The sequence below is a fragment of the Eleutherodactylus coqui genome, chromosome 5 (assembly GCF_035609145.1).
Source record: "Eleutherodactylus coqui strain aEleCoq1 chromosome 5, aEleCoq1.hap1, whole genome shotgun sequence".
NCBI classification, from domain to species: domain Eukaryota; kingdom Metazoa; phylum Chordata; class Amphibia; order Anura; family Eleutherodactylidae; genus Eleutherodactylus; species Eleutherodactylus coqui.
The window spans coordinates 40,424,734-40,448,620 of NC_089841.1; the positions used below are offsets into that span (position 1 = coordinate 40,424,734).

The 23,887-nt window shown below is 44.9% G+C and overlaps 2 protein-coding genes across 2 annotated transcripts in view; both read right to left on the reverse strand.

Moving 5' to 3' along the window:
• Positions 1-23,887, reverse strand: part of LOC136629090 (uncharacterized) — a 246,265-nt gene that overhangs the window by 192,444 nt on the left and 29,934 nt on the right. The gene's annotated exons all lie outside the window — the stretch shown is intronic.
• Positions 3,247-16,469, reverse strand: LOC136627188 (oocyte zinc finger protein XlCOF6-like). The gene is made up of 2 exons (XM_066602121.1): positions 16,310-16,469; positions 3,247-4,757 (listed from the first exon to the last, which is right to left on the reverse strand). Exons 1-2 carry the CDS (start codon positions 16,467-16,469, stop codon positions 3,322-3,324), a joined length of 1,596 nt encoding a protein of 531 aa, XP_066458218.1. The 3' UTR covers positions 3,247-3,321.

Genomic DNA, 23,887 nt, shown 5'->3' on the forward strand with positions numbered 1-23,887 from the left:
AGGCAGGTAATCTCAGCTGCCCCCATGGATCCGATCCATCAGGGCAGCTGAATCTTTAATTTTGTAAAAACTTTTTTGCACTTTAATGCGATCGACACTATCCATCGGATAGCACCAATCACATTGCTGGGGGGGGGGGGGGGTGTCCCTGCAGCCCAGGATGACAGATCCAAGCTGTCGGCTACCTGCGGGCACTGACAGCATGGAGCTGTCACGTCTATAGCCCATTTGGCTTTAATCCCTGCAGGAAGCATGTTTTTACGTCCTCAGGGATTAAAGCCCACTTGGGCAGGACGTAAAAACACTATGGGCTGGTCACTAAGGGGTTAAAGTAAACATGCATAAGTCTGAAATCTTGAACATAGAGCTCCAACCTTCAGATATTATGTACCTTAAACCTCTCTTTCCATTGAATTAGTGTGAAGACTAGAGATAAGCGAGCATACTCGCTAAGGGCAATTACTCGAGCGAGTATTGCCCTTAGCGAGTACCTGCCCGCTCGGAAGAAAAGATTCGGGTGCCGGTGGGCAGCGGGGGGGGGGGGGGGGGGGGGGGGGGGCAGAGGGGAGATCTCTCTCTCCCACTTTCACCCCCCCCTGCTCACTCCCGCAACTCACCGCTCACCCACCAGCACCCAAATCTTTTCTTCCGAGCGGGCAGGTACTCGCTAAGGGCAATACTCGCTCGAGTAATTGCCCTTAGCGAGTATGCTCGCTCATCTCTAGTGAAGACCATATTAAATACTTAGGGGTCACGTTGCCCCCAGACCCTGAGCAATTATTTGATCTAAACTATGAACTTTTTCACACCTCATTAGTAAAAGACTTCAAAAAATGGCGCCTGTTAAATCTTTTATGGCTTGGGAGAATTAACACTATTAAAATGAACTGGCTGCCTAAGTTTTTGTATCTTTTCCAAACTCTACCTATACTGATCCCACGAAAATCTTTTCCTTAAAACAAGAAGGGCATTAACACTTTGTCTTGGGTGGGTCTGGGCCACGTTTGAACCACAAAATTTTTACTTAGCGGAGGGAAAATGGGGGAACAGGTTTACCAGACTTGCTTTTCTATTATTGATCTCCTACACATGCAGACCTCCAAACTTTCGGTTGCATTAGAACCGGCTTCTGCCATGGGTGGAGCAAGGGGTCTTTTCTGGATCAAGGGGGGGTGCGTGGTTTCAATAACTACAAGTGCGCCACTTCATACAGGGTCAAGGTTCACTTGCGGAACTAACCGCCTCGCCCACACCTCTTGAGGAATTATGCTCTTCTCCTTGGAATTTGAGGGGTGAAATCTCTGCAGTCTATGTCATTTTTGGGGAGCTGCTGGGGAGAGCGAGGAGGAACAGAGGAGAGATCTCTCTCTCCCTCTTTCCCCCTGCTGACTGCCGCCACTCACCTGTCACCCGCGCCGGCAGCCGAACCTTTTCTCCCGAGCAGGGAGATACTCTCTAAGGACAATGCTCGATCGAGCAATTGTCCTTAGCGAGTATACTCGCTCATCTCTATTCAGAGGTCATTGGGAGAGGATGTTGGGTCACCCCTTGTCAGAGAGGGAATAGATTAAAGCTAGATTCGGGGGCCATCGCGGGTGACAGGTGAGTTGCGGCAGTGAGCAGGGGGTAGAGGGAGATCTCCCCTCCGTTCCTCTCCGCTGCCCCCCAAATCTTTTGGCACGAGTGGGCATGTACGCGAAAATGGCAATACTCGCTCGAGTATTTTGCCTTAACGAGTATGTTCGCTCATCTCTAATTAAAGCCCTAAATCTGACTCACAAAATGTCTATCTCGGGTAGACACCATGTGTTAAATTACAAGCTTTTAGCAAGGTGGTACTCCTGCCTGCTTAGGGGAGTCTACTGGTACTCACTCTAGAGAGTGCCCTATTATCAATTTTACCAGGTGCTATCGCAGATAGCAAAAGGGATGTTCTCCAATTTTTCATTCTGGCCATGAGGACAGTGATTCCTCAACTTGGAAATCCCAGTCCTTACCAACTTGATTGAATTGAGTGACAGCCTTAGATGAAATTAGTTCTATGGAGGAACTCAGGGCTAAGGATGATACTAAACGGCTGGCATTTTATACAATATGGGAGGGTATGGATGACGTTTCTCAGGTCCTTGGTTTTTTAACGGTGGCTTGTCGATTGAGTTCTGCTAACATAAGGGAGAGGAGGAGGAGCAAAGAGGGGCAGGGGGAGGAAGGAAAAGTGGAAAAGAAAGAAGTAACAGGGGCTGTGGTGTCTAGATTGGTCTGAGGCTTTTATCTTGTTTTGTCTTGTGTTGTTCTGTTGGTGTTGTTCTCTCTTGCTCTGTCATTATTCTTTTTTTCTTTTCCTTTGCCCAGATTATTTTTTCTCTTCTCTACCCCACCTCCCCATCTGTGATGTGTCATTCTTAACCCCTGCGCGCCCCCTTTTAGGGGGGTTAAGCGTATCCTCTAATCCTTCCTTATTTCTTTTCTTGTTCCCACCGCCCTTTTCATAAAAGTATCTCCTGGAGATTTTTTCTTGATGAAGAATAATGTTTTCTCATAAAGAATTCTCATAGGGTAACTATGTTTAGTAATTTGTTAACTGCTGTCTTTTAGGCTGCTCGATGAGCAGTAATGTAGTTAGTTAAGTCGAAATCAAACATAACATGGAGTCTGTAGTGAAACATATTATTCTGAATCCTGTCCTCAAATGTAAATGACTGTCTATTTAGTGTTGCAATTGGATATTTTTGTTACTTCTAACAGTTATATAATTTTGAGGCTTATGCCAATTAATTTGTAAGCACGTCAAGAGTAAAGTCTCTAATAAAAATACATATTGAAATAAAAGACATTGCGGTTCTTGGAACAGGATGATGAAAAAAAGAAGAAAATAGTTTTTTTAAATCTCAAAACAGAAATATAAAAAAGGCACATCTTTTAGTAGTCCATGTTCAAGGAAATTCAAATTTGCACCTGATGGTGTACATTTATATTGTAATTAAAGATGAGCGAACGTGTCCGTTACGGACACATCCGCACCCGGACACCGGCTTTGCCGAACACTGCAGTGTTCGCGCGTAAAGGTCCGGGTGCCGCCGGGGGGCGGGGAGATGCGCGGCGGCGCGGGCGGCAGTAGCGGGGAACAGGGGGGAGCCCTCTCTCTCTCCCTCTCCCCCCCACTCCCCGCCGCACCCCCCCCCCGCGCTGCCACGGCGGCCCCCGAACTTTTTCGCCCGAACACTGAAGTGTTCGCAAAGTTCGGTGTTCGGGCGAAAAAGGGGCGGGGCCGAACGTGTTCGCTCATCTCTAATTGTAATGTATTCCAGTTTTTGGAGTAAATTATAGTGAAAATGGCTTCTTCTCTGTGTGACTTCTCAGATGTATGACAAGTTGTGGTTTCTGTGTATAACATTTCCCACATTCTGAACATGAAAATGGCTTTTCCCCTGTGTGACTTCTCTGATGTACAACAAGTGCTGTTTTATCTCTAAAACATTTCCCACATTCTGAACATGGAAATGGCTTCTCTCCTGTATGACATCTCTGATGTATGACAAGGCTTGATTTCTGCCTAAAACATTTCCCACATTCTGAACATGAAAACGGCTTCTCTTCTGTGTGACTTCTCCGATGTGTGACAAGATTTGATTTACTAGAAAAGCATTTCCCACAATCTGAACATGAAAATGGCTTCTTCCCTGTGTGACTTCTCTGATGTTGGACAAGGTGTGATTTTTGTTTAAAACATTTCTCACATTCTGAACATGAATATGGCTTCTCTCCTGTGTGATTTCTCTCATGTATGATAAGTTTTGATTTATTTCTAAAACATTTCCCACATTCTGAACATGAAAATGGCTTCTCTCCTGTATGACTTTTCAGATGTTGGAGTAGGTTTGATTTATCACTAAAATATTTCCCACATTCTGAACATGAAAATGGCTTCTCTCCTGTGTGACTTCTCTGATGTATGAGAAGTTTTGATTTATCTCTAAAACATTTCCCACAATCGGAACATGAAAATGGCTTTTCCCCTGTGTGAGTTCTCTGATGTTGGGCAACTTGTGATTTCCCGCTAAACAATTTCCCACATTCTAAACATGAAAATGGTTTCTCCCCTGTGTGAATTCTCTGATGTTTGACAAGGTGAGATTTCAAACTAAATAATTTACCACATTCTGAACATGAAAATGGCTTCTCTCCAGTATGACTTCTCTGATGTCTGACAAGGTCTGATTTCAAAGAAAAGCATTTCCCACATTCTGAACACGCAAATGGCGTTTCTCCTCTGTGACTTCTCTGATGTTTGACAAGGTATGATTTAAGAGAAAAGCATTTCCCACATTCTGAACACGAAAATGGCCTTTCTCCTGTGTGACTTCTCTGATGTTTGACAAGATCTGATTTCATAGAAAAACATTTCCCACATTCTGAACATGAAAATGGCTTCTCCGCTGTGTGACTTCTCTGATGAATGACAAGTTGTGATTTATATATAAAACATTTTCCACATTCTGAACATGAAAATGGCTTCTCTTTTGCGTGAGCTCCTTGATGTTCTCTGCTTTTGTGACTTTTCTTCTGCTTATTAGTCTGAGATGAATCAGAAGATGGGACCTGTATATGAGGATCAGATGATGGATCTTTGCTGTGATAGGCTGAGGGTATATCTGGGATAATGGCAGGTTCTTCATATGTATCTTGTGTGATACCACAATCCTCTGCTTTACAATCTGCAGTTATCAGACATCCCCCTGAGATCCCGGTACAGTCATCTGCCAATAATAAAGCTGATTTTACTATTCCTTATTGCAATAACTTTAAACTTTATATGGATATGTTTAACATTTCTATCTAAACATATCATTGCAAATTACAAGTCACGTAGCATTTATTAACTAAGACAGTGGTGGAAAAACAGATCAGAATCTAACAGTAGACCTCACAGTGAGGACCAGTAAATCATGATGTTTGGCCACAGGTTATTCTTTTGCAGTTTTCCCTTTCTGTGGTGAAGCGTCCATCTTCATAAGTTCATGTATCAGTGTACTTGTCACCACTCTTCTAGTAAATGCTCAGTGGAGAATCAGTACTATTAGGTGGTGTCCATCTCACACACTCACTGACAGTTACATGCAATTTATCATTCAGGGTAGAAGTGAGAAGTTATTTTTTTTTTAGTTAATGCAAAATATAATGATTAAAGGAAAACTTCAAATAACTTATTACAATCTTAGTTTCTGGAGTTGGTCAAAGAAAACTGCATAAACAATAGTCCTAAAAACCTAATGTGATAATCTGGCCTTGTAAGTAACTAACTGTGACTGCCATCAATCATATGCGGCCTCTGGGGGATATGAAAAAAGGGCATTCAAAAGATTTTGCAGCACTGTCCTCCACAAGCATCGGGTTCCTGTACCTGTTAGATCAAGATCAAGGAGCATAAAAGGAGGATGTTTGCCTTAAAGTAAAATTCCTTTCTAGTAACATTCATTGGGGACACAGGCACTCGACTAAATAGTCTGTATGGAAACAGTAGAAACACAAGCTTAAAAAAAACAAAACAAACAAACAAAAAAACACAGAACAAGCGTACCCAAGAACATGCTATAACTGAGAAGGGCATAGTGACATGAGAAAATAATTGGAGAATGCTATGTCCCTCAATAAAGACTACAAGCATACATTTGGCAGGCGCCTTGCTGCATTCATCAGGAGAGCTTTAAACTGGAAGAATATGTGAAGGGAAGTGAAAGGCCAGGTAAAATATATAGCCAATTAATACATTTGAGATCATCGCTATTACAAGTGGAAAGAATGAACAAAGTGAACAAATTCAGAAGGAAAGTAGAGGAGCAAGAGACACCGATCACAAACTAACATGTTTTTACACAAATTTACAGAACCTAAGAAATAAACAAGGAGCATTGGAGCTCCAAACACAGGAAGAGAAATATGATGTCATAGGCATCCCGGAAACTTGGTGAAATGATGCACATGATTGGAATACAAGGCTTGAAGGATACAACTTATTTATAAGAAAAAGACCTAATTAAAGGAAGAGGAAGTATTGCGTTGTATGTTAGGAAAGCATTCATCTTCACAGAGATTTAAGCCTCAGAGCATGGGAGTTCTGTAGAAACTGTTTGGGTAAGAATACAAGGAGAGAACAGAAAGGACACCATTGTAAGCATTTACTATAGGCCACCTGGACAAGCAGAAGATATGGAGGAACTCTTTCTACATCAGATGGCCAAGCTCTCAAAGAAGCACAACATAGTGATTATGGGAGATTTTAACTATCCAGACATTTGCTGGGAATCCCTCTCAGGTAAAAGTAATGGATCCAACAAATTCTTATCCGCTCTTGCTGACAACTTTATCTTCCAAAAAGTAGAAGAGAAAACAAGGGGATCTGCTATCTTGGACCTAATTCTTACCAACAGGGAGGGGATGATTGAGGAAGTAAGGGTGGCTGGGACTTTAGGATACAGTGATCAGGCTATCCTTGTATTTTGGATAACAAGAGAAGGAAGACCTGAGAAGATGCAGACCTGGAGGATGGATTTTCAGAAAGGCAGATTTTAATGGTGGGAAATATTGCAAAATAAGATTCTCAAAGCACAATCGTTACCACTAGAGTTGAGCGAACGTACTATGTCGAGCTTGATGCTCGTTCGAGCATTAGCGTACTCGATGGTGCTCGGTACTCGAACGAGCATCAAATCGTGTTCGACCCCGCCCCACGCACGTCATTTGAAAAAAATTTTTGGGGAAGGGAGAGGGAGAGAGAACACGAACCAAGAGGGGAAAAAAAAGGCTCAGGACCCTGCGTTCCACATACAAAAATGTTGAGTCTCCCATTGTAGTCAATAGGGTTCGTTACTTGAGTAGAGCTCTCGAATTTTAGGAAAAGCTCGACTTGAATAACGTGGACCCGAGCATTTGGGTGCTCGCTCGTCTCTATTAACCACCTCTAAAAAAAGGAAGAATGGTAAGGATTTAAAGAGAACAGGATGGGTGAACACAGAACTTGCAAACATGTTAAAAAGTAAGAAAAATATGTTTATCAAATGAAAAGAGGGGGGAATATCTAAAGAAGAATATAATGCAGTCTGCAGAAACTGTAGGGCAAGTGTCAGAAAAGCTAAAGCTAATAATGAATTGATGCTTGCAACAGAGGCCAAAAGCAATAAAAATGGACTGTGGGGGTATGTCAAAAGAATAGGCAAAGATGATATAGGATGTTTACAGGATGAAAATGATGAATTGGTTAAAAAGATGATGCTGAGAACTTTTACATTTCTATTTTGTATCCGTTTTCACTCAGAAAGTAGATGTAACATCAACTGATCTTCCTTGTGATATCAGGGTAATTAAAGAATCCAGGCTATCTATAAACAGAGAGATGGTGAAGGAAGACTTAGCTAACTTACAGAAATTGAAGTCCCCAAGTCCAGATGAATTACATCCTAGGATACTAAAGGAAGCAGCGAAGGTAATTGCTGAACCCTTGGCCATAATCTTTGAAAATTCCTGGAGAACAGGAGAAGTCCCAGAAGCTTGGAAAGGGGCAAATGTTGTCCCTATCTTCAAAAAAGGGAAGAAGGTGGATCCAGGAAACTACAGATGCCGCCACACAGCAGATGGGATGGATGGAGCCGCCCTGCTTAATCTATGTTTGTATGTATATTATATGTATTGTGTATGTGATTGTACTGTGATTTTAAAGATAGTCATGACAGCTGTGAAAGGTTGGGTGTGACTAGGAAGGGGGTGTTAACTTCCAAACCTGATATAGTGCTCTAATTGATGTGTTTGTTACTTATACTGTATTCTGTATGTGATTCACGGAGCTTGACAAAGAACATACTGTTCGAAACCTAGCCTGTATCTGTGTGTTATCGGAGAATAAACAGATTTGTGTTATTTGCACCTATTGATGCTGCCAAGTCGCTTCTTTTGTCAACACCTGGGATTATGTCACTGTCATGTAATCAATTACTGGCTCTTAGTTCCGACCCTGATCACATGACGGTGACGTCATCACAGGTGCTGCTTCACTTTATTATAAAATCTGCAGTCGTACGGCAGCTGTGTGCTGACAGGCCCTATCATTATGGCACCGTCATGTGATCACTTACCAGCTATTAGCTCCACCCCTTTGATGTGGTCACCATCAAGTGATTATTCACCTGCTCTTTTCTCTGCCCTTTATTACATGACAGTGACCTCATCACAGATCCTAAAGCAGCAAAGGCCAATGACAAATGTATGGAGCACAGCTGTATGTGGTGTATGTGACACGCGCAAGTAGCAGAGCTGTGTGTGGTGTGTGTGACATGTGCATGTAGAAAAGCTATGTGTGGTCTGGTGTGTGGGTGTCACACACGTATGTAGCAGAGCTCTGTGTGTTGTGTAGTGTGTCATGTGCACATGTAACAGCTGTGTCTGTTGTGTGTTTCACACGTGCATGTAGCACAGCTGTGTGTGACATGCATGTAGCAGAGCTGTGTGTGTGTCACATGCACATGTAGCAGAGCTGTGTGTGGTCTGGTGTATGTCACACGTGCATATAACAGAGCTGTGTGCTGTGTGTCTCACATGCCCTATAGCAGAGTTTTGTATGTGTTGTGTGTGACACGTGCATGTAGAAGAGCTGTGTGTTGTGGTGTGTGTGTCACATGCACATGTAGCAGAGCTGTGTGTGTTCTGGTGTATGTCACACGTGCATATAGCAGAACTGTGTGTGGTGTGTGTCACAAGCGCATGTAGCACAGCTGTGTGTGGTGTGTGTGTGAAACATGCATGTAGCAGAGCTGTGTGTGGTGTGTATATGTCACAGGCGCATGTAGCACAGTTTTGTATGGTATGTGTGACATGCGCATGTAGCAGAGCTGTGTGTGGTGTCATGTGTATCACACGTGCATATAGCAGAGCTGTGTGTTGATGTGGTGTGTGTGTCACACACGCACGTAGCAGAGCTGTGTGTGTTGTGTGTATCATACGTGCATGTAGCACAGCTGTGTGTGGTGTGTGACAGGTATAAAGCAGAGCTGTATGTGTGGTGTGTGACACATGCGCATGTAGCAAAGCTGTGTGTTTGTGGTCTGTGTCACACGTACATGTAGCAGAGATGTGTGGGGTGTGAATGTCACATGTGCATGTAGCACAGCTGTGTATCGTGTGTGTGACACGCATCTAGCAGAGGTGTGTGTGGTGTAGTGTGTGTCACATGTGCATGTAGCACAGCTGTGTGTGTGTGACACGCACATGTAGAAGAGCTGTGTGTGTGTCACATGTGCATGTAGTGTATCAGATCTGTGTGTGGTGTGTGTCATACCCACATGTAGAAGCTGTGTGACTGTGTGTGACATGTGAATGTAGCAGAGCTGTGCTTGATGTGGTGTGTGTCACACGCGCATATAGCAGAGCTGTGTGTATCACACGTGCATGTAGCACAGCTGTGTGTGATGTGTGACACGTATGAAGCAGAGCTGTGTGTGGTCTGCATGTCACACATGCATATAGCAGAGCTGTGTGTGGTGTGGTCTGTGTCACACGCACATGTAGCAGAGCTGTGTGGTGTGTGTGTCTCACATGCGCATGTAGCAGAGCTATGTGTGTGGTCTGTGTGTCACACGTGCATATAGCAGAGCTGTATGGTCTGTGTTTCAGACACACATAAAGCAAACCTGTGTGTGGTGTGGTGTATGTGTCACATGCACATGTAGCAGAGCTGTGTGTGTTGTGTGTCACACATGCATGTAGCACTGCTGTGTGTGGTGTGTGAGACACGCATGTAGCACAGCTTTGAGTGCTGTGTGTGTGACACACATAGCACAGCTGTGTGTGCTGCGTGTGTGTGACATGCGCATGTAGCACAGCTGTGTGTGGTGTGTGTCACATGCACATGTAGCAGAGATGTGTGTGTGTCTCACATGCATGCAGCACAGCTGTGTGTGACACACATGTAGCAGAACTATGTGCGGAGTAGTGTGTGTCACACGCGCATGTAGCACAGCTATGTGTGTGTGTGACACACATGTAGCTGTGCTGTGTATGTGGTGGGTGTGTCACACGCATGTGTAGCAGAGCTGTGTGTTGTGTGGTATGTGTGTCACACGCACATGTAGCAGAAAAAATGCAATTTCCTAATAATTACTAGTTTATTCTAAAAAATATGTACAAATATAAACAGAAAAAGATGTCACAGTGCAGATAAGGTTTATAGGTATACACAACAGATAGTATTTTTGAAATAAAACAAAGACAAAATAAAGAAAGATACCAGATTTATGATATTCAAACCAGGGTTCTGTTCGCGCGGAGTCATTGAAAGAAATGTAAAAGCCTTACACTGTAGAGTATTTCTGAAGTCTGACCACTGGGTCTGTGTGACCCACCAGTTTTAAGTTTCCCAACTACACACCTCCATCCGCCCCGTTTGAGATCATTCCAAGAGGGGTTGGGTGAATGCATTCATACCTGTGGAAAACCCATAATTTCACATTTCGGTCATATCTCTGCAGGAGATCCTCAGATTAGGAATATATGCCTGGCATATTTCTGCTCATGATTTTATCTACCTCCAAGACTTCTGCAGAGCAGCCCAGTCCTCTGGAATGCACTACCAAAGGCTATCCGGGCAATCCATGACTCACAAAACTTCAGGCGTGCTCTAAAAATGGGGCTCTTCAGAGATATACCATATCTCTTAAACCAAACGCCTCTGTACGCCGCCTGATAACATGCTCCCTGACCTATTGACTGCAATCCCTGCTAGCCACCATCAACTGTCCCCTGCAGTCACACTGTTTCTGCCGTTACACGGCTAAATGTCTGACCATTGTCTATGTGTTTAGCATCCCTCACTCTCCACCTCGCCATACTGTGCACATCTCCAGCCCATTTACCTTCTGTATCACCCCAATATTTGTAGTATGTAAGCTCGTTGGAGCAGGACCCTCACCCCTATTGTTTCCATCAACTGATTACTATTGTAACCGTGGTTCTGTAATTTTTGTACTTTTGTCTTTCTGTATTCCCCCTGTCTTTGTAAGCGCTGCGGAATATGTTGGCGCTATACAAATAAAGATTATTATTATTATTATTATTATTATCATCCTCATCCACTCAGCAATACCAAGCATGACTCGGAAATTATACTCAGGTATGCGGAATACGCCATTTCGGGGTGCTCGTGGCCCACACCTCCATAAGTTTGGATGCACTTTAATCAGCTGGCCCGTCCAATTCCGAAAATTCATGTTGGGCTAGGGCTTTCACACGACCAATAATCCTTATTAAATGGTTTTCCCATTAATCTGACTCTCGGACTCAGGGTGTCTGTGAGAAATACCAGAGGTGTCAATCCTTGCTGGCAGGGGAGTATTTAGCACCCCCCCTGTAACTAGCTAACTTTATTACCATCATGATCAAGGATTTCTTTAAGCCACATGTACATCAGAGGCCTGGCAGATGTGAGGGAGGGGGGAGATAAGTGTGGAGGATTTCAACTCAGCTTTTTCCTTATCCTGAGTGGTAGCTGATGGACAGTTTGTTGATACTTTTACAATATCATTATAGCACACATGGGATTGACACAGCAACTGTTGGGTGGATTCACAATTGCCTGAGTGATCCAACTCAAAAAGTGGTCATAAATGGATGCACATCCAATTGGAAAATTGTGTCAAGTGGGGTATCACAAAGCTTTGTCCTGGGCCAGATGTTGTTCAATAATTTTTATAAATGATCTGGAGGAGGGAATTGAGCGGAAACTGATCAAGTTTGCCGACGACACAAAGCTAGGAGGGATACTTTAACACTATAGAAAGAGAGAGAACATTCAAAAAGATCTAGAAAAGCTTGAAAATTGGGTGGAGACTAACAGAATGGTATTTAACAAGGAGTAATGCAAACTCCTACATCTGGGCAAGAAAAATTAAAAAAAATGGAATGGGAGGAATTAGGCTAAGAAGCACATGTGAAAAAGACTTGTGTATACTAATAGATCACAGACTGAACATGAGTCAACAATATGATGCAGCAGCAAAAAAGGCAAACACAATTCTGAGATGTATTAAGAGAAGCATAGAGTCTAAATCATGTGAGAAAATTATCCCCCTCTACTCTTCCTTAGTCAGACCTCATCTAGAATACTGTGTCCAGTTCTGGGCACCTGGATTTAAAAAAACAAAACTGGAGCAAGATCAAAGAAGAGCTACCAGGATGGTGAGCAGTCTGTAAATCATGCCCTATGACAAACGGTTAAAGGATCTGGGGATGTTTAGATTCAAAAAAGAAAGCTGAGAGGAGACTTAGTAGCTATCTACAAATATATGAAGGGCTGTGACAGCGCAGAGTTATTAGTCCTATTCTCATTTGTACAAGGAAAGACTAGAAGCAATGGGATGAAACTGAAAGGGAGGAGACACAAATTAGATATTAGAAAAGCCTTTCTGACAGTGAGGGTAATCAATGAGTGGAACAGGTTGCCATGGGAGGTGGTGAGTTCTCCTTCAATGGAATTGTTCAAACAAAGGCTGGACAGACATCTGTCTGGGATTATTTAGTGAATCCTGCATTGAGCAGGAGGTTGGACCCAATGACCCTAGAGGTCCCTTCCAACTCTACAATTCTATGAGTGGGAAACAGAATGAGAATTTTCAGGTAGTATACCGAGCCACGGCTGCCTACAAAGCCTTAAGACCAAGACCCACATCTTCCGATGCAAAGGTGTGGACAGAGGAACTGGTGGCAGCTCTGCAAAGCTAAGTGGCTGAGGCCTGGTGCTGCACTACTCATAAGCTACCCAATATTGACCCTTCAGTTGGTAGGAATGGCTGAGTGAATGCACTTGCATATGGTCACATTTGAATCTGAAAACCCCCTACATCAACCGTCCAAAATGACAAATATAGAATCCGAGCGCCTGAAGAAAGATGTTGCTGGCAAACACAGAAAAATGGTCCTCATAACTTACAGCTTATGTAATAAACACCTTCATGGCATGGCAAAGAGTGGGACTAAAGAATGGCAATAGAATTTCTCAGTTAAGGTGGAAGCCGGAAACAACCTTAATAAGATATGAAGGCATTGGGAGTGGAATTACCACCTGCCCTGATGAAGAATAAGAAAGGCAGAATGGCAAGAGGGAGCGGCCAACTTAGGGACCCTCTTGATTGAGGTTATCGTAACCTAGAAGGCCACCTTCCAAGAAATGAGCTGCAGGGAAATATTCCTTAGAGGCTTAAAGGCAGAAGACTTGAGAGTATCCAATGCCAAGTTGAGGTCCAAAATGAACGTAGGAAGATAGTACAGAGGAACTGTATGTGCATTGTCTTTGTCAGGACTCGAACCGGGAACCTCTTGCACTGCAAGCACTGTCCCCGCCTCTTGCCTTGATTGCATCTCCTATAAAAGCCTGGCCTTGCCACTCCCTCAGTGCATGATTATTCTGCTTCACAGCACCGTTTAGTCAAGCTCCATTACCTGCTCCTCCGCTATTACTGTAAAGACTATTCGAAAACAAGTAGTGGAACCCCTGGCTTACCCCTGACTACGCTTCCTGCCTCATCCTTTGTACTGCAAATGTGACCACTCTGATAACGACCCCGGCTTCCACCTGACTACTCTCCAGTCCTGCTCACCTACTATACCCATGGCTCCTATCCAGTGCCGATAGGACGCTACAGAAAAGATTTGACATAAGAATCAAGGGCTAAAGACCATTGAAAAAAATTGATAAGGCAGGAAACTTATTTAGAAAAAATCATGCCTAATTCTGCATCAGAAGGAGAAAAAACTCTGTGGGGACGACCTGTCTCTCCTCACACCCTTGAAAATAGGCTTTCCAAGTAGGGTGGTAAACCATAGATAAAGATTTTTTTCTTTACCTTGTGCAAACCTTGTCTGAATGAACTTGTCAGAAAGCAAATGTGTGGACCTGTTTTGCCCCACGCTCATTTGACTTTGGACTGGATCTGGAGGCAGATCCTGGAGAACTCCAGTTTTCACACTTTACTCCTCCAATTGGGATTTGGTCTTCACTTTGGAGTCCCCAAGCCCTTACGTGCAGAAATGCTTATTTTGTTTGTTTTACCTCACAACGAACGCAATAAAAGTGAACAAAAAATCCATATGTACCCCAAAAGTGGTAAAACAGCAAAAAATTGTTACATTTTTGGTATTGTTGTAATCGCACTGACCTGCAGAAAGAATGTATCAATGTATCGTGTCATTTCTGCTGTAACAGTAATACTGTTAAAAAAAAAACACACAACGGCAGAATTGGCGTTTTCTCTACCTGTTTAAAAAAAAAATTTTTTTAATGTCACACTTAGGCCGGGTGCACACGGCCGTGACGGGCTCCGCCGCGGAATTCCCTGGCGGAGCCCGTCACGGCGCCCCCCCCAGAGACCCCCAAACTTACCTGCGGATCCGGCGTCCTCACTCCCGCATGACGCTTCAGCGTGATGCGCCGCAGCGTCATGTGACACGCCGTCTACGTCACGCCCACCACGTCACATGACGCGCCGGCGGTAGGAGGGTAAGCAGTTTCACGCTATTTTCCGCTGTGCTACAGCGGAAGATAGCGTGACGGACGGGCATCCATTGACTGCAATGGAAGCCATCCGTGCGTACACTCGCGGCAAATAGAGCATGCCGCGGGTGAGGTCGGGTGATTTCAATAGAACCTAAAAGCTGCGAATTACGCGGCGGAAATCCGTTCGTGGGAAGGAGCCCTTATATGAACCCAAAAATGGTACCAATAAAAACTACAGTTTGCCATGCAATAAAACAGCCCTCATACGGCCATGTTGATGAAAAATAAAAAAGTTATGCTTTGAAAAGTGGAAATAAAACCCCGCAAAATTCCTTGTGTCCTCATGTCCAAAATAGGACGTGTCCTTAAAGGGTTAAAGGGAATCTGTCAGCCCAAAATGTACAAACTGTAGGCAGCCAGAAGTTGGTGATCCCTTAAGCTAACCTGCCTGAGTTTTCTTGGTGACCACAATACTCAAATATCGCAGCCACACTGAGCTGCAAATCATTAGTGCTGTAACCCGCAAAAATTGAGCGAGATTTGTGCGTTGTGCGACTCTCAAATCTTGAGCGAACATGAACTCCATTCTTCTGAATGGAGTAATACACATGAGCCACTTTTTCCAGAGCGATATGGTGAGGAAACAAATCGTGGCATGTCCTATCTTCTCACGTTCCTCAGAACGCATCGCCCATTGTTTTCAATGGGAGAGTCAAACACATCGCAGACCGTGGATGATGCGATATTTCCCATTGAAAACAAGGGAAAGCACTTGCCGATCCTCTAACACACCTGACAGACGGACTGGAGGATCGCTACTTCACAAACTGATAGGAGGCATTTTTTCTTGAAAATCACGTCAGTGCGAAAACGCATATCGCTTGTATGAATTGGACAATGAAATGAATATCTTGTCAGGGCAGTTTTCTCCATGTTTTAGGATGTCAGATCCTCCCATGATCACTACATCCAATCACTGGCCACAATGGTAACGCCGGTATGTACAACATGTGACCATTGTAGACAATCAATGCAATACATGACAAACACTAGCATTACAAGATCCATGAAATATATGTATTAGAAGAGTCATCAGCTTCTAAGGACCAATTATAAAGTGTCTCTAGTGTATATATTCAGCCCAGGAGCTACGGGGTGCAACACCTTGGCCAGCTTTGAGTTCAGCCGACGACAACTAGATAACTGGGCACATAGTGTTTGTTGGCCATAGATTCCAGTATGGATAACTGAGGGAACAGAGGAGAAGCACTAGATGACAGTGATGATGACAACAAGACTGGACTGCCTGTGGATGAGGCCTGGCTACTAGACAGATGACAGGGATTCTGAGTAGCAGTTGTTCACATTGTGGGGCATACGGATTGTCCCATGTGCTCTTGTGATGCCGCTCCATGTCATCAGGTAGACTTGTAGTTCCTACATTTGTGCCCTCACCACCCCTTACTCTCTGCTTGTCGATGCGCCACCGTGCCATATTTAGTTTCTCTGGGGAGCTACAGAAGAATTGCTGCATGGCGGAGTACCGGAAAGAGCTTGTATTCCCACCACCCCTCCAGCTTGCCCCCCTCTGGCAGGATTTCTTCTGGAGCCTTCACCAGCAGCAGTAGTGTTGCAGTCACCCACTCCTGAATGGATCATACCAAGAGGCCTTCCCCGGGGAGGTTTTGCAGATGTTCTGGCCCAACCTCAACTCAGCTCTTTATCACTGCAAGTACCGCCACTACCCTCCCCCTCCTCCTCTAACTATGTCATCACCTTCATTCCACATCCTGTCCAAAACCACATCATCATCATCATCATTATCCCTGCCCCTTCTCTCAGTCTGTTCTGATTTCTCATGGGCTCCTTGTTCCCCCTCATCATATCCACCTCCATTACTACCCCTACCATCACCTCCAATAGCACAGCTATGCATCTCGGCAACCACTTCCACCTCCTTCGTAGCTCACTCCAAAAGCTGGCTGTCCTCAACTTCTCATTATCACTAATATATTGTTGTTAAGTGCCTTCCTTATCTTTAGCACCCGAGTGCTGTCTCTTAGGAAAAAAGATGGTGCCAAAGCAGGAGGGGCAGTGAAGACAGAGAGGGTGGAAGGGGAAGGCTATTGCCTCTATCAGTGCACCAAATAACTGTAGAGGAGCAACAATCCACTGAATCCTGGCTTAAAGTAATGTTAGATTCTTCCTCCTGAGTTGACGGAGAGCCAACCAGTCCACAATGGCCATATGCTCCACAATAACACGCCCACTGGGGTAGATGGACCACCCCGGCTTGTGGATGCTGCTTCTACTATAAGGCACACGGCGGCCGCTGCTACTAGTACTAGGGCCACACGGCCGCTGCTGCTACTAGTACTAGGGCACATGGCCACCGCTGCTACTAGTACTAGGGCACATGGCTGGTGCTAATAGTGCTGGTACTGGCACCAACACCCATACTGGTAGAGGACGTGGCACAGGTGTTTTTCCTCTACCCAGTTCTTTCCCTACCTTTCTTTTACCAAACATTTTTTATGTCTTACATTAATAATGGACGAATGCGGCTCTGCGCAGGGCTTGTAACTTTAATTACTGTAGGCTACTTTTGAAAAATGTTTTCTTTGAAAAAAAACCAAAACACAACCCTGCCCACTTTACATTGCGATGTACAAGAATGCTGAGCATACACAGATTGTTGCTGAACCACAAGAACAAAATCAGTAATAACTGCAATACCAGTCCAGCAATGACTGCAGTGACTGGCTGACCCAGCTGGGAAACACAGTTCTGTATCACAAACTGACCCGAGTTGCTTCCCCTCCTATACTTTCTAGCTTGTTTCCCGGCTGCTCAGTACTCTGCTCGCCCGCTCACTGCTCAGTACTCTGCTCGTCCGCTCACTGCTCAGTACTCTGCTCTCCCGCTCACTGGTCAGTACTCTGCTCACTGCTCAGTACTCTGCTCTCCTGCTCAGTACTCTGCTCGCCCGCTCACTGCTCGGTACTCTGCTCGCCCGCTCACTGCTCAGTACTCTGCTCGGCCGCTCGCCTGCTCAGTACTCTGCTCTGCCGCTCACTGCTCAGTACTCTTCTCGGCCGCTCACTGCTCAGTACTCTGCTCGGCCGCTCACTGCTCAGTACTCTGTTCCCCTGCTCAGTACTCTGTTCCCCTGCTCACTGCTCAGTACTCTGCTCGCCCGCTCACTGCTCAGTACTCTGCTCGCCCGCTCACTGCTCAGTACTCTGTTCCCCTGCTCACTGCTCAGTACTCTGCTCGCCCGCTCACTGCTCAGTACTCTGCTCGCCCGCTCACTGCTCAGCACTCTGCTCGCCCGCTCACTGCTCAGCACTCTGCTCGCCCGCTCACTGCTCAGCACTCTGTTCGCCCGCTCACTGCTCAGCACTCTGTTCGCCCGCTCACTGCTCAGTACTCTGTTCGCCCGCTCACTGCTCAGTACTCTGTTCGCCCGCTCACTGCTCAGTAGTCTGCTCGCCCGCTTACTGCTCAGTACTCTGCTCGCCCGCTCACTGCTCAGTACTCTGCTCGCCCGCTCACTAATCTGCTCGCCTGCTCACTGCTCAGTACTCTGCTCGCCCGCTCACTGCTCAGTACTCTGCTCGCCCGCTCACTGCTCAGTACTCTGCTCGCCCGCTCACTGCTCAGTACTCTGCTCTCCTGCTCAATTCTGCTCCCCTCCTATCTATGTGTGTGTACTATAACAGTCCTGATGTCCACATGGTCCCTCACAGAGATCTTCTTACACCTCTATCCCAAGCTAACATGCCTGCTGAAGTTATGGTGCAAAGCCTTTTATAGTGGCTCTGACCTCCGGCTGGAAGAGCCGTTTGCAAAGCATTATGGGTACCCTGACATTACATGATCCTTGCTCTTTTTTTTCTGCCATGAGTGATTTTAGTGGGTTTGGCCAAGACAAACTGCTTGATGTTCTGGTTTGCACCAAGCCAAACTTATAGCAAACGTTTGAACCTGTCAGACAGGCGGATCTGGATCCAACCTGCAACGTAACGGTATGGCTGTGGGCTAACTGAGGTGGTAACACCTGGGTACATGCGGCAAAAAAAACAGGTATTCCCCCTCCTCTTATGCTTTTAGTGGGGCATTTCTTGACCTCAGTGGCAGGGCTGAGGTGTAAAAAGTGGAGCTCTGTGAGTCTCTGTAATCTTGCTGAGGTGTGGTGGTCTCACACAGAAGGCACTCAACAAGCTGCTCCTGGAACTGCAGGAAGGCGAGCGTTCCCGGGGCTTCTTGTAAATTACATATTACAGGTAGCGGTCTGAATAAAGCCGGGCTCACACGGCCGTATGTGGAATCTGCCCACAGCGGATCCCAGCAGAGGAACTGCATACGGCCGCGTAATGTACTGCACATAACTGCGTACTCACACAGGCAGTCATGCGCAGTACACCTTTTTTTAGTTTGTATTTCCCGCACAGTCGCTTAGCGATGACGCAGCTACAATGTAGTAGCGTATGGGCTGTGGGTATATCCACGACCATCCGATCCATGATGGTAGGTGAAACTTGAACTTTTTAAAAACTTTTTTCACCTTTTTCGTGATCACCACTATCCATTGGATAGTGGTAATCACGGGCCCAAGGACCGCTCACCGCGGTCCCTGGTGGCTTCTCCTGGTTCCTGGCTACCTTCAGGAGCCAGGAGATTTTAAATTTGCCGGGGCTCCCGGCCTTCTGCGCACGTGCATGATGTCATCTGTCTGGCGCGCATGCGCAGAAGAGCGGCGACGAACCCAGGAGGACCAGTTCACCGCAGGACACCACGGACAAGGCAGGTAATCTCAGCTGCCCCCATGGATCCGATCCATCCGGGCAGCTGAATCTTTAATTTTTTAAAAACTTTTTTGCACTTTAATGCGATCGGCACTATCCATCGGATAGCACCAATCACATTGCTGGGGGGGGGGGGGGGGTGTCCCTGCAGCCCAGGATGACAGATCCAAGCTGTCGGCTACCTGCGGGCACTGACAGCATGAAGCTGTCACGTCTATAGCCCATTTGGCTTTAATCCCTGCAGGAAGCATGTTTTTACGTCCTCAGGGATTAAAGCCCACTTGGGCAGGACGTAAAAACACTATGGGCTGGTCACTAAGGGGTTAAAGTAAACATGCATAAGTCTGAAATCTTGAGCAAAGAGCTCCAACCTTCAGATATTATGTACCTTAAACCTCTCTTTCCATTGAATTAGTGTGAAGACTAAAGATAAGCGAGCATACTCGCTAAGGGCAATTACTCGAGCGAGTATTGCCCTTAGCGAGTACCTGCCCGCTCGGAAGAAAAGATTCGGGTGCCGGTGGGCAGCGGGGGGGGGGGGGGGGGGGCAGAGGGGAGATCTCTCTCTCCCACTTTCACCCCCCCCCTGCTCACTCCCGCAACTCACCGCTCACCCGCCAGCACCCAAATCTTTTCTTCCGAGCGGGCAGGTACTCGCTAAGGGCAATACTCGCTCGAGTAATTGTCCTTAGCGAGTATGCTCGCTCATCTCTAGTGAAGACCATATTAAATACTTAGGGGTCACGTTGCCCCCAGACCCTGAGCAATTATTTGATCTAAACTATGAACTTTTTCACACCTCATTAGTAAAAGACTTCAAAAAATGGCGCCTGTTAAATCTTTTATGGCTTGGGAGAATTAACACTATTAAAATGAACTGGCTGCCTAAGTTTTTGTATCTTTTCCAAACTCTACCTATACCGATCCCACAAAAATCTTTTCCTTAAAACAAGAAGGGCATTAACACTTTGTCTTGGGTGGGTCTGGGCCACGTTTGAACCACAAAATTTTTACTTAGCGGAGGGAAAATGGGGGAACAGGTTTACCAGACATGCTTCTCTATTATACAGCTGTAATTGGCAAGATGGTAGTGGATCTCCTACACATGCAGACCTCCAAACTTTCGGTTGCATTAGAACCGGCTTCTGCCATGGGTGGAGCAAGGGGTCTTTTCTGGATCAAGGGGGGGTGCGTGGTTTCAATAACTACAAGTGCGCCACTTCATACAGGGTCAAGGTTCACTTGCGGAACTAACCGCCTGGCCCACACCTCTTGAGGAATTATGCTCTTCTCCTCGGAATTTGAGGGGTGAAATCTCTGCAGTCTGTCATTTTGGTAGTCAGGGAAGTACGGGACTCCAAGGTATGGTTCAAAGGTAAAGATGAGCGAGTATACTCGCTAAGGGCAATTGCTCGAGCAAGCATTGCCCTTAGCGAGTACTTGCCCGCTCGGGAGCAAAGATTCGGCTGCCGGCGGCGGGTGGGGAGCTGCTGGGGAGAGCGAGGAGGAACAGAGGAGAGATCTCTCTCTCCCTCTTTCCCCCTGCTGACTGCCGCCACTCACCTGTCACCCGCGCCGGCAGCCGAACCTTTTCTCCCGAGCGGGGAGATACTCTCTAAGGACAATGTTCGATCGAGCAATTGTCCTTAGCGAGTATACTCGCTCATCTCTATTCAGAGGTCATTGGGAGAGGATGTTGGGTCACCCCTTGTCAGAGAGGGAATAGATTAAAGCTAGATTCGGGGGCCATCGCGGGTGACAGGTGAGTTGCGGCGGTGAGCAGGGAATAGAGGGAGATCTCCCCTCCGTTCCTCCCCGCTGCCCCCCAAATCTTTTGGCACGAGTGGGCATGTACTCGAAAATGGCAATACTCGCTCGAGTATTTTGCCTTAACGAGTACGTTCGCTCATCTCTAATTAAAGCCCTAAATCTGACTCACAAAATGTCTATCTCGGGTAGACACCATGTGTTAAATTACAAGCTTTTAGCAAGGTGGTACTCCTGCCTGCTTGGGGGAGTCCACTGGTACTCACTCTAGAGAGTGCCCTATTATCAATTTTACCAGGTGCTATCGCAGATAGCAAAAGGGATGTTCTCCAATTTTTCATTCTGGCCATGAGGACAGTGATTCCTCAACTTGGAAATCCCAGTCCTCACCAACTTGATTGAATTGAGTGACAGCCTTAGATGAAATTAGTTCTATGGAGGAACTCAGGGCTAAGGATGATACTAAATGGCTGGCATTTTATACAATATGGGAGGGTATGGATGACGTTTCTCAGGTCCTTGGGTTTTTAACGGTGGCTTGTCGATTGAGTTCTGCCAACATAAGGGAGAGGAGGAGGAGCAGAGAGGGGCAGGGGGAGGAAGGAAAAGTGGAAAAGAAAGAAGTAACAGGGGCTGTGGTGTCTAGATTGGTCTGAGGCTTTTATCTTGTTTTGTCTTGTGTTGTTCTGTTGGTGTTGTTCTCTCTTGCTCTGTCATTATTCTTTTTTTCTTTTCCTTTGCCCAGATTATTTTTTCTCTTCTCTACCCCACCTCCCCATCTGTGATGTGTCATTCTTGACCCCTGCGTGCCCCCTTTTAGGGGGGTTAAGCGTATCCTCTAATCCTTCCTTATTTCTTTTCTTGTTCCCACCGCCCTTTTCATAAAAGTATCTCCTGGAGATTTTTTCTTGATGAAGAATAATGTTTTCTCATAAAGAATTCTCATAGGGTAACTATGTTTAGTAATTTGTTAACTGCTGTCTTTTAGGCTGCTCGATGAGCAGTAATGTAGTTAGTTAAGTCGAAATCAAACATAACATGGAGTCTGTAGTGAAACATATTCTGAATCCTGTCCTCAAATGTAAATGACTGTCTATTTAGTGTTGCAATTGGATATTTTTGTTACTTCTAACAGTTATATAATTTTGAGGCTTATGCCAATTAATTTGTAAGCACGTCAAGAGTAAAGTCTGTAATAAAAATACATATTGAAATAAAAGACATTGCGGTTCTTGGAACAGGATGATGGAAAAAAAGAAGAAAATTGTTTTTTTAAATCTCAAAACAGAAATATAAAAAAGGCACATCTTTTAGTAGTCCATGTTCAAGGAAATTCAAATTTGCACCTGATGGTGTACATTTATATTGTAATGTATTCCAGTTTTTGGAGTAAATTATAGTGAAAATGGCTTCTTCTCTGTGTGACTTCTCAGATGTATGACAAGTTGTGGTTTCTGTGTATAACATTTCCCACATTCTGAACATGAAAATGGCTTTTCCCCTGTGTGACTTCTCTGATGTACAACAAGTGCTGTTTTATCTCTAAAACATTTCCCACATTCTGAACATGGAAATGGCTTCTCTCCTGTATGACATCTCTGATGTTGGACAAGGTGTGGTTTTTGTTTAAAACATTTCCCACATTCTGAACATGAAAACGGCTTCTCTTCTGTGTGACTTCTCCGATGTGTGACAAGATTTGATTTACTAAAAAAGCATTTCCCACAATCTGAACATGAAAATGGCTTCTTCCCTGTGTGACTTCTCTGATGTTGGACAAGGTGTGATTTTTGTTTAAAACATTTCTCACATTCTGAACATGAATATGGCTTCTCTCCTGTGTGATTTCTCTCATGTATGATAAGTTTTGATTTATTTCTAAAACATTTCCCACATTCTGAACATGAAAATGGCTTCTCTCCTGTATGACTTCTCAGATGTTGGAGTAGGTTTGATTTATCACTAAAATATTTCCCACATTCTGAACATGAAAATGGCTTCTCTCCTGTGTGACTTCTCTGATGTATGAGAAGCTTTGATTTATCTCTAAAACATTTCCCACAATCGGAACATGAAAATGGCTTCTCCCCTGTGTGAGTTTTCTGATGTTGGACAACTTGTGATTTCCCGCTAAACAATTTCCCACATTCTGAACATGAAAATGGCTTCTCCCCTGTGTGAATTCTCTGATGTTTGACAAGGTAAGATTTCAAACTAAATAATTTCCCACATTCTGAACATGAAAATGGCTTCTCTCCAGTATGACTTCTCTGATGTCTGACAAGGTCTGATTTTAAAAAAAAGCATTTCCCACATTCTGAACACGCAAATGGCCTTTCTCCCCTGTGACTTCTCTGATGTTTGACAAGGTATGATTTAAGAGAAAAACATTTCCCACATTCTGAACACGAAAATGGCTTCTCTCCTGTATGACTTCTCAGATGTTGGAGTAGGTTTGATTTATCACTAAAATATTTCCCACATTCTGAACACGAAAATGGCCTTTCTCCTGTGTGACTTCTCTGATGTTTGACAAGATCTGATTTCATAGAAAAGCATTTCCCACATTCTGAACATGAAAATGGCTTCTCCGCTGTGTGACTTCTCTGATGTCTGACAAGTTGTGATTTATATATAAAACATTTTCCACATTCTGAACATGAAAATGGCTTCTCTTTTGCATGAGCTCCTTGATGTTCTCTGCTTTTGTGACTTTTCTTCTGCTTATTAGTCTGCGATGAATCAGAGGATGGGACCTGCGTAAGAGGATCAGATGATG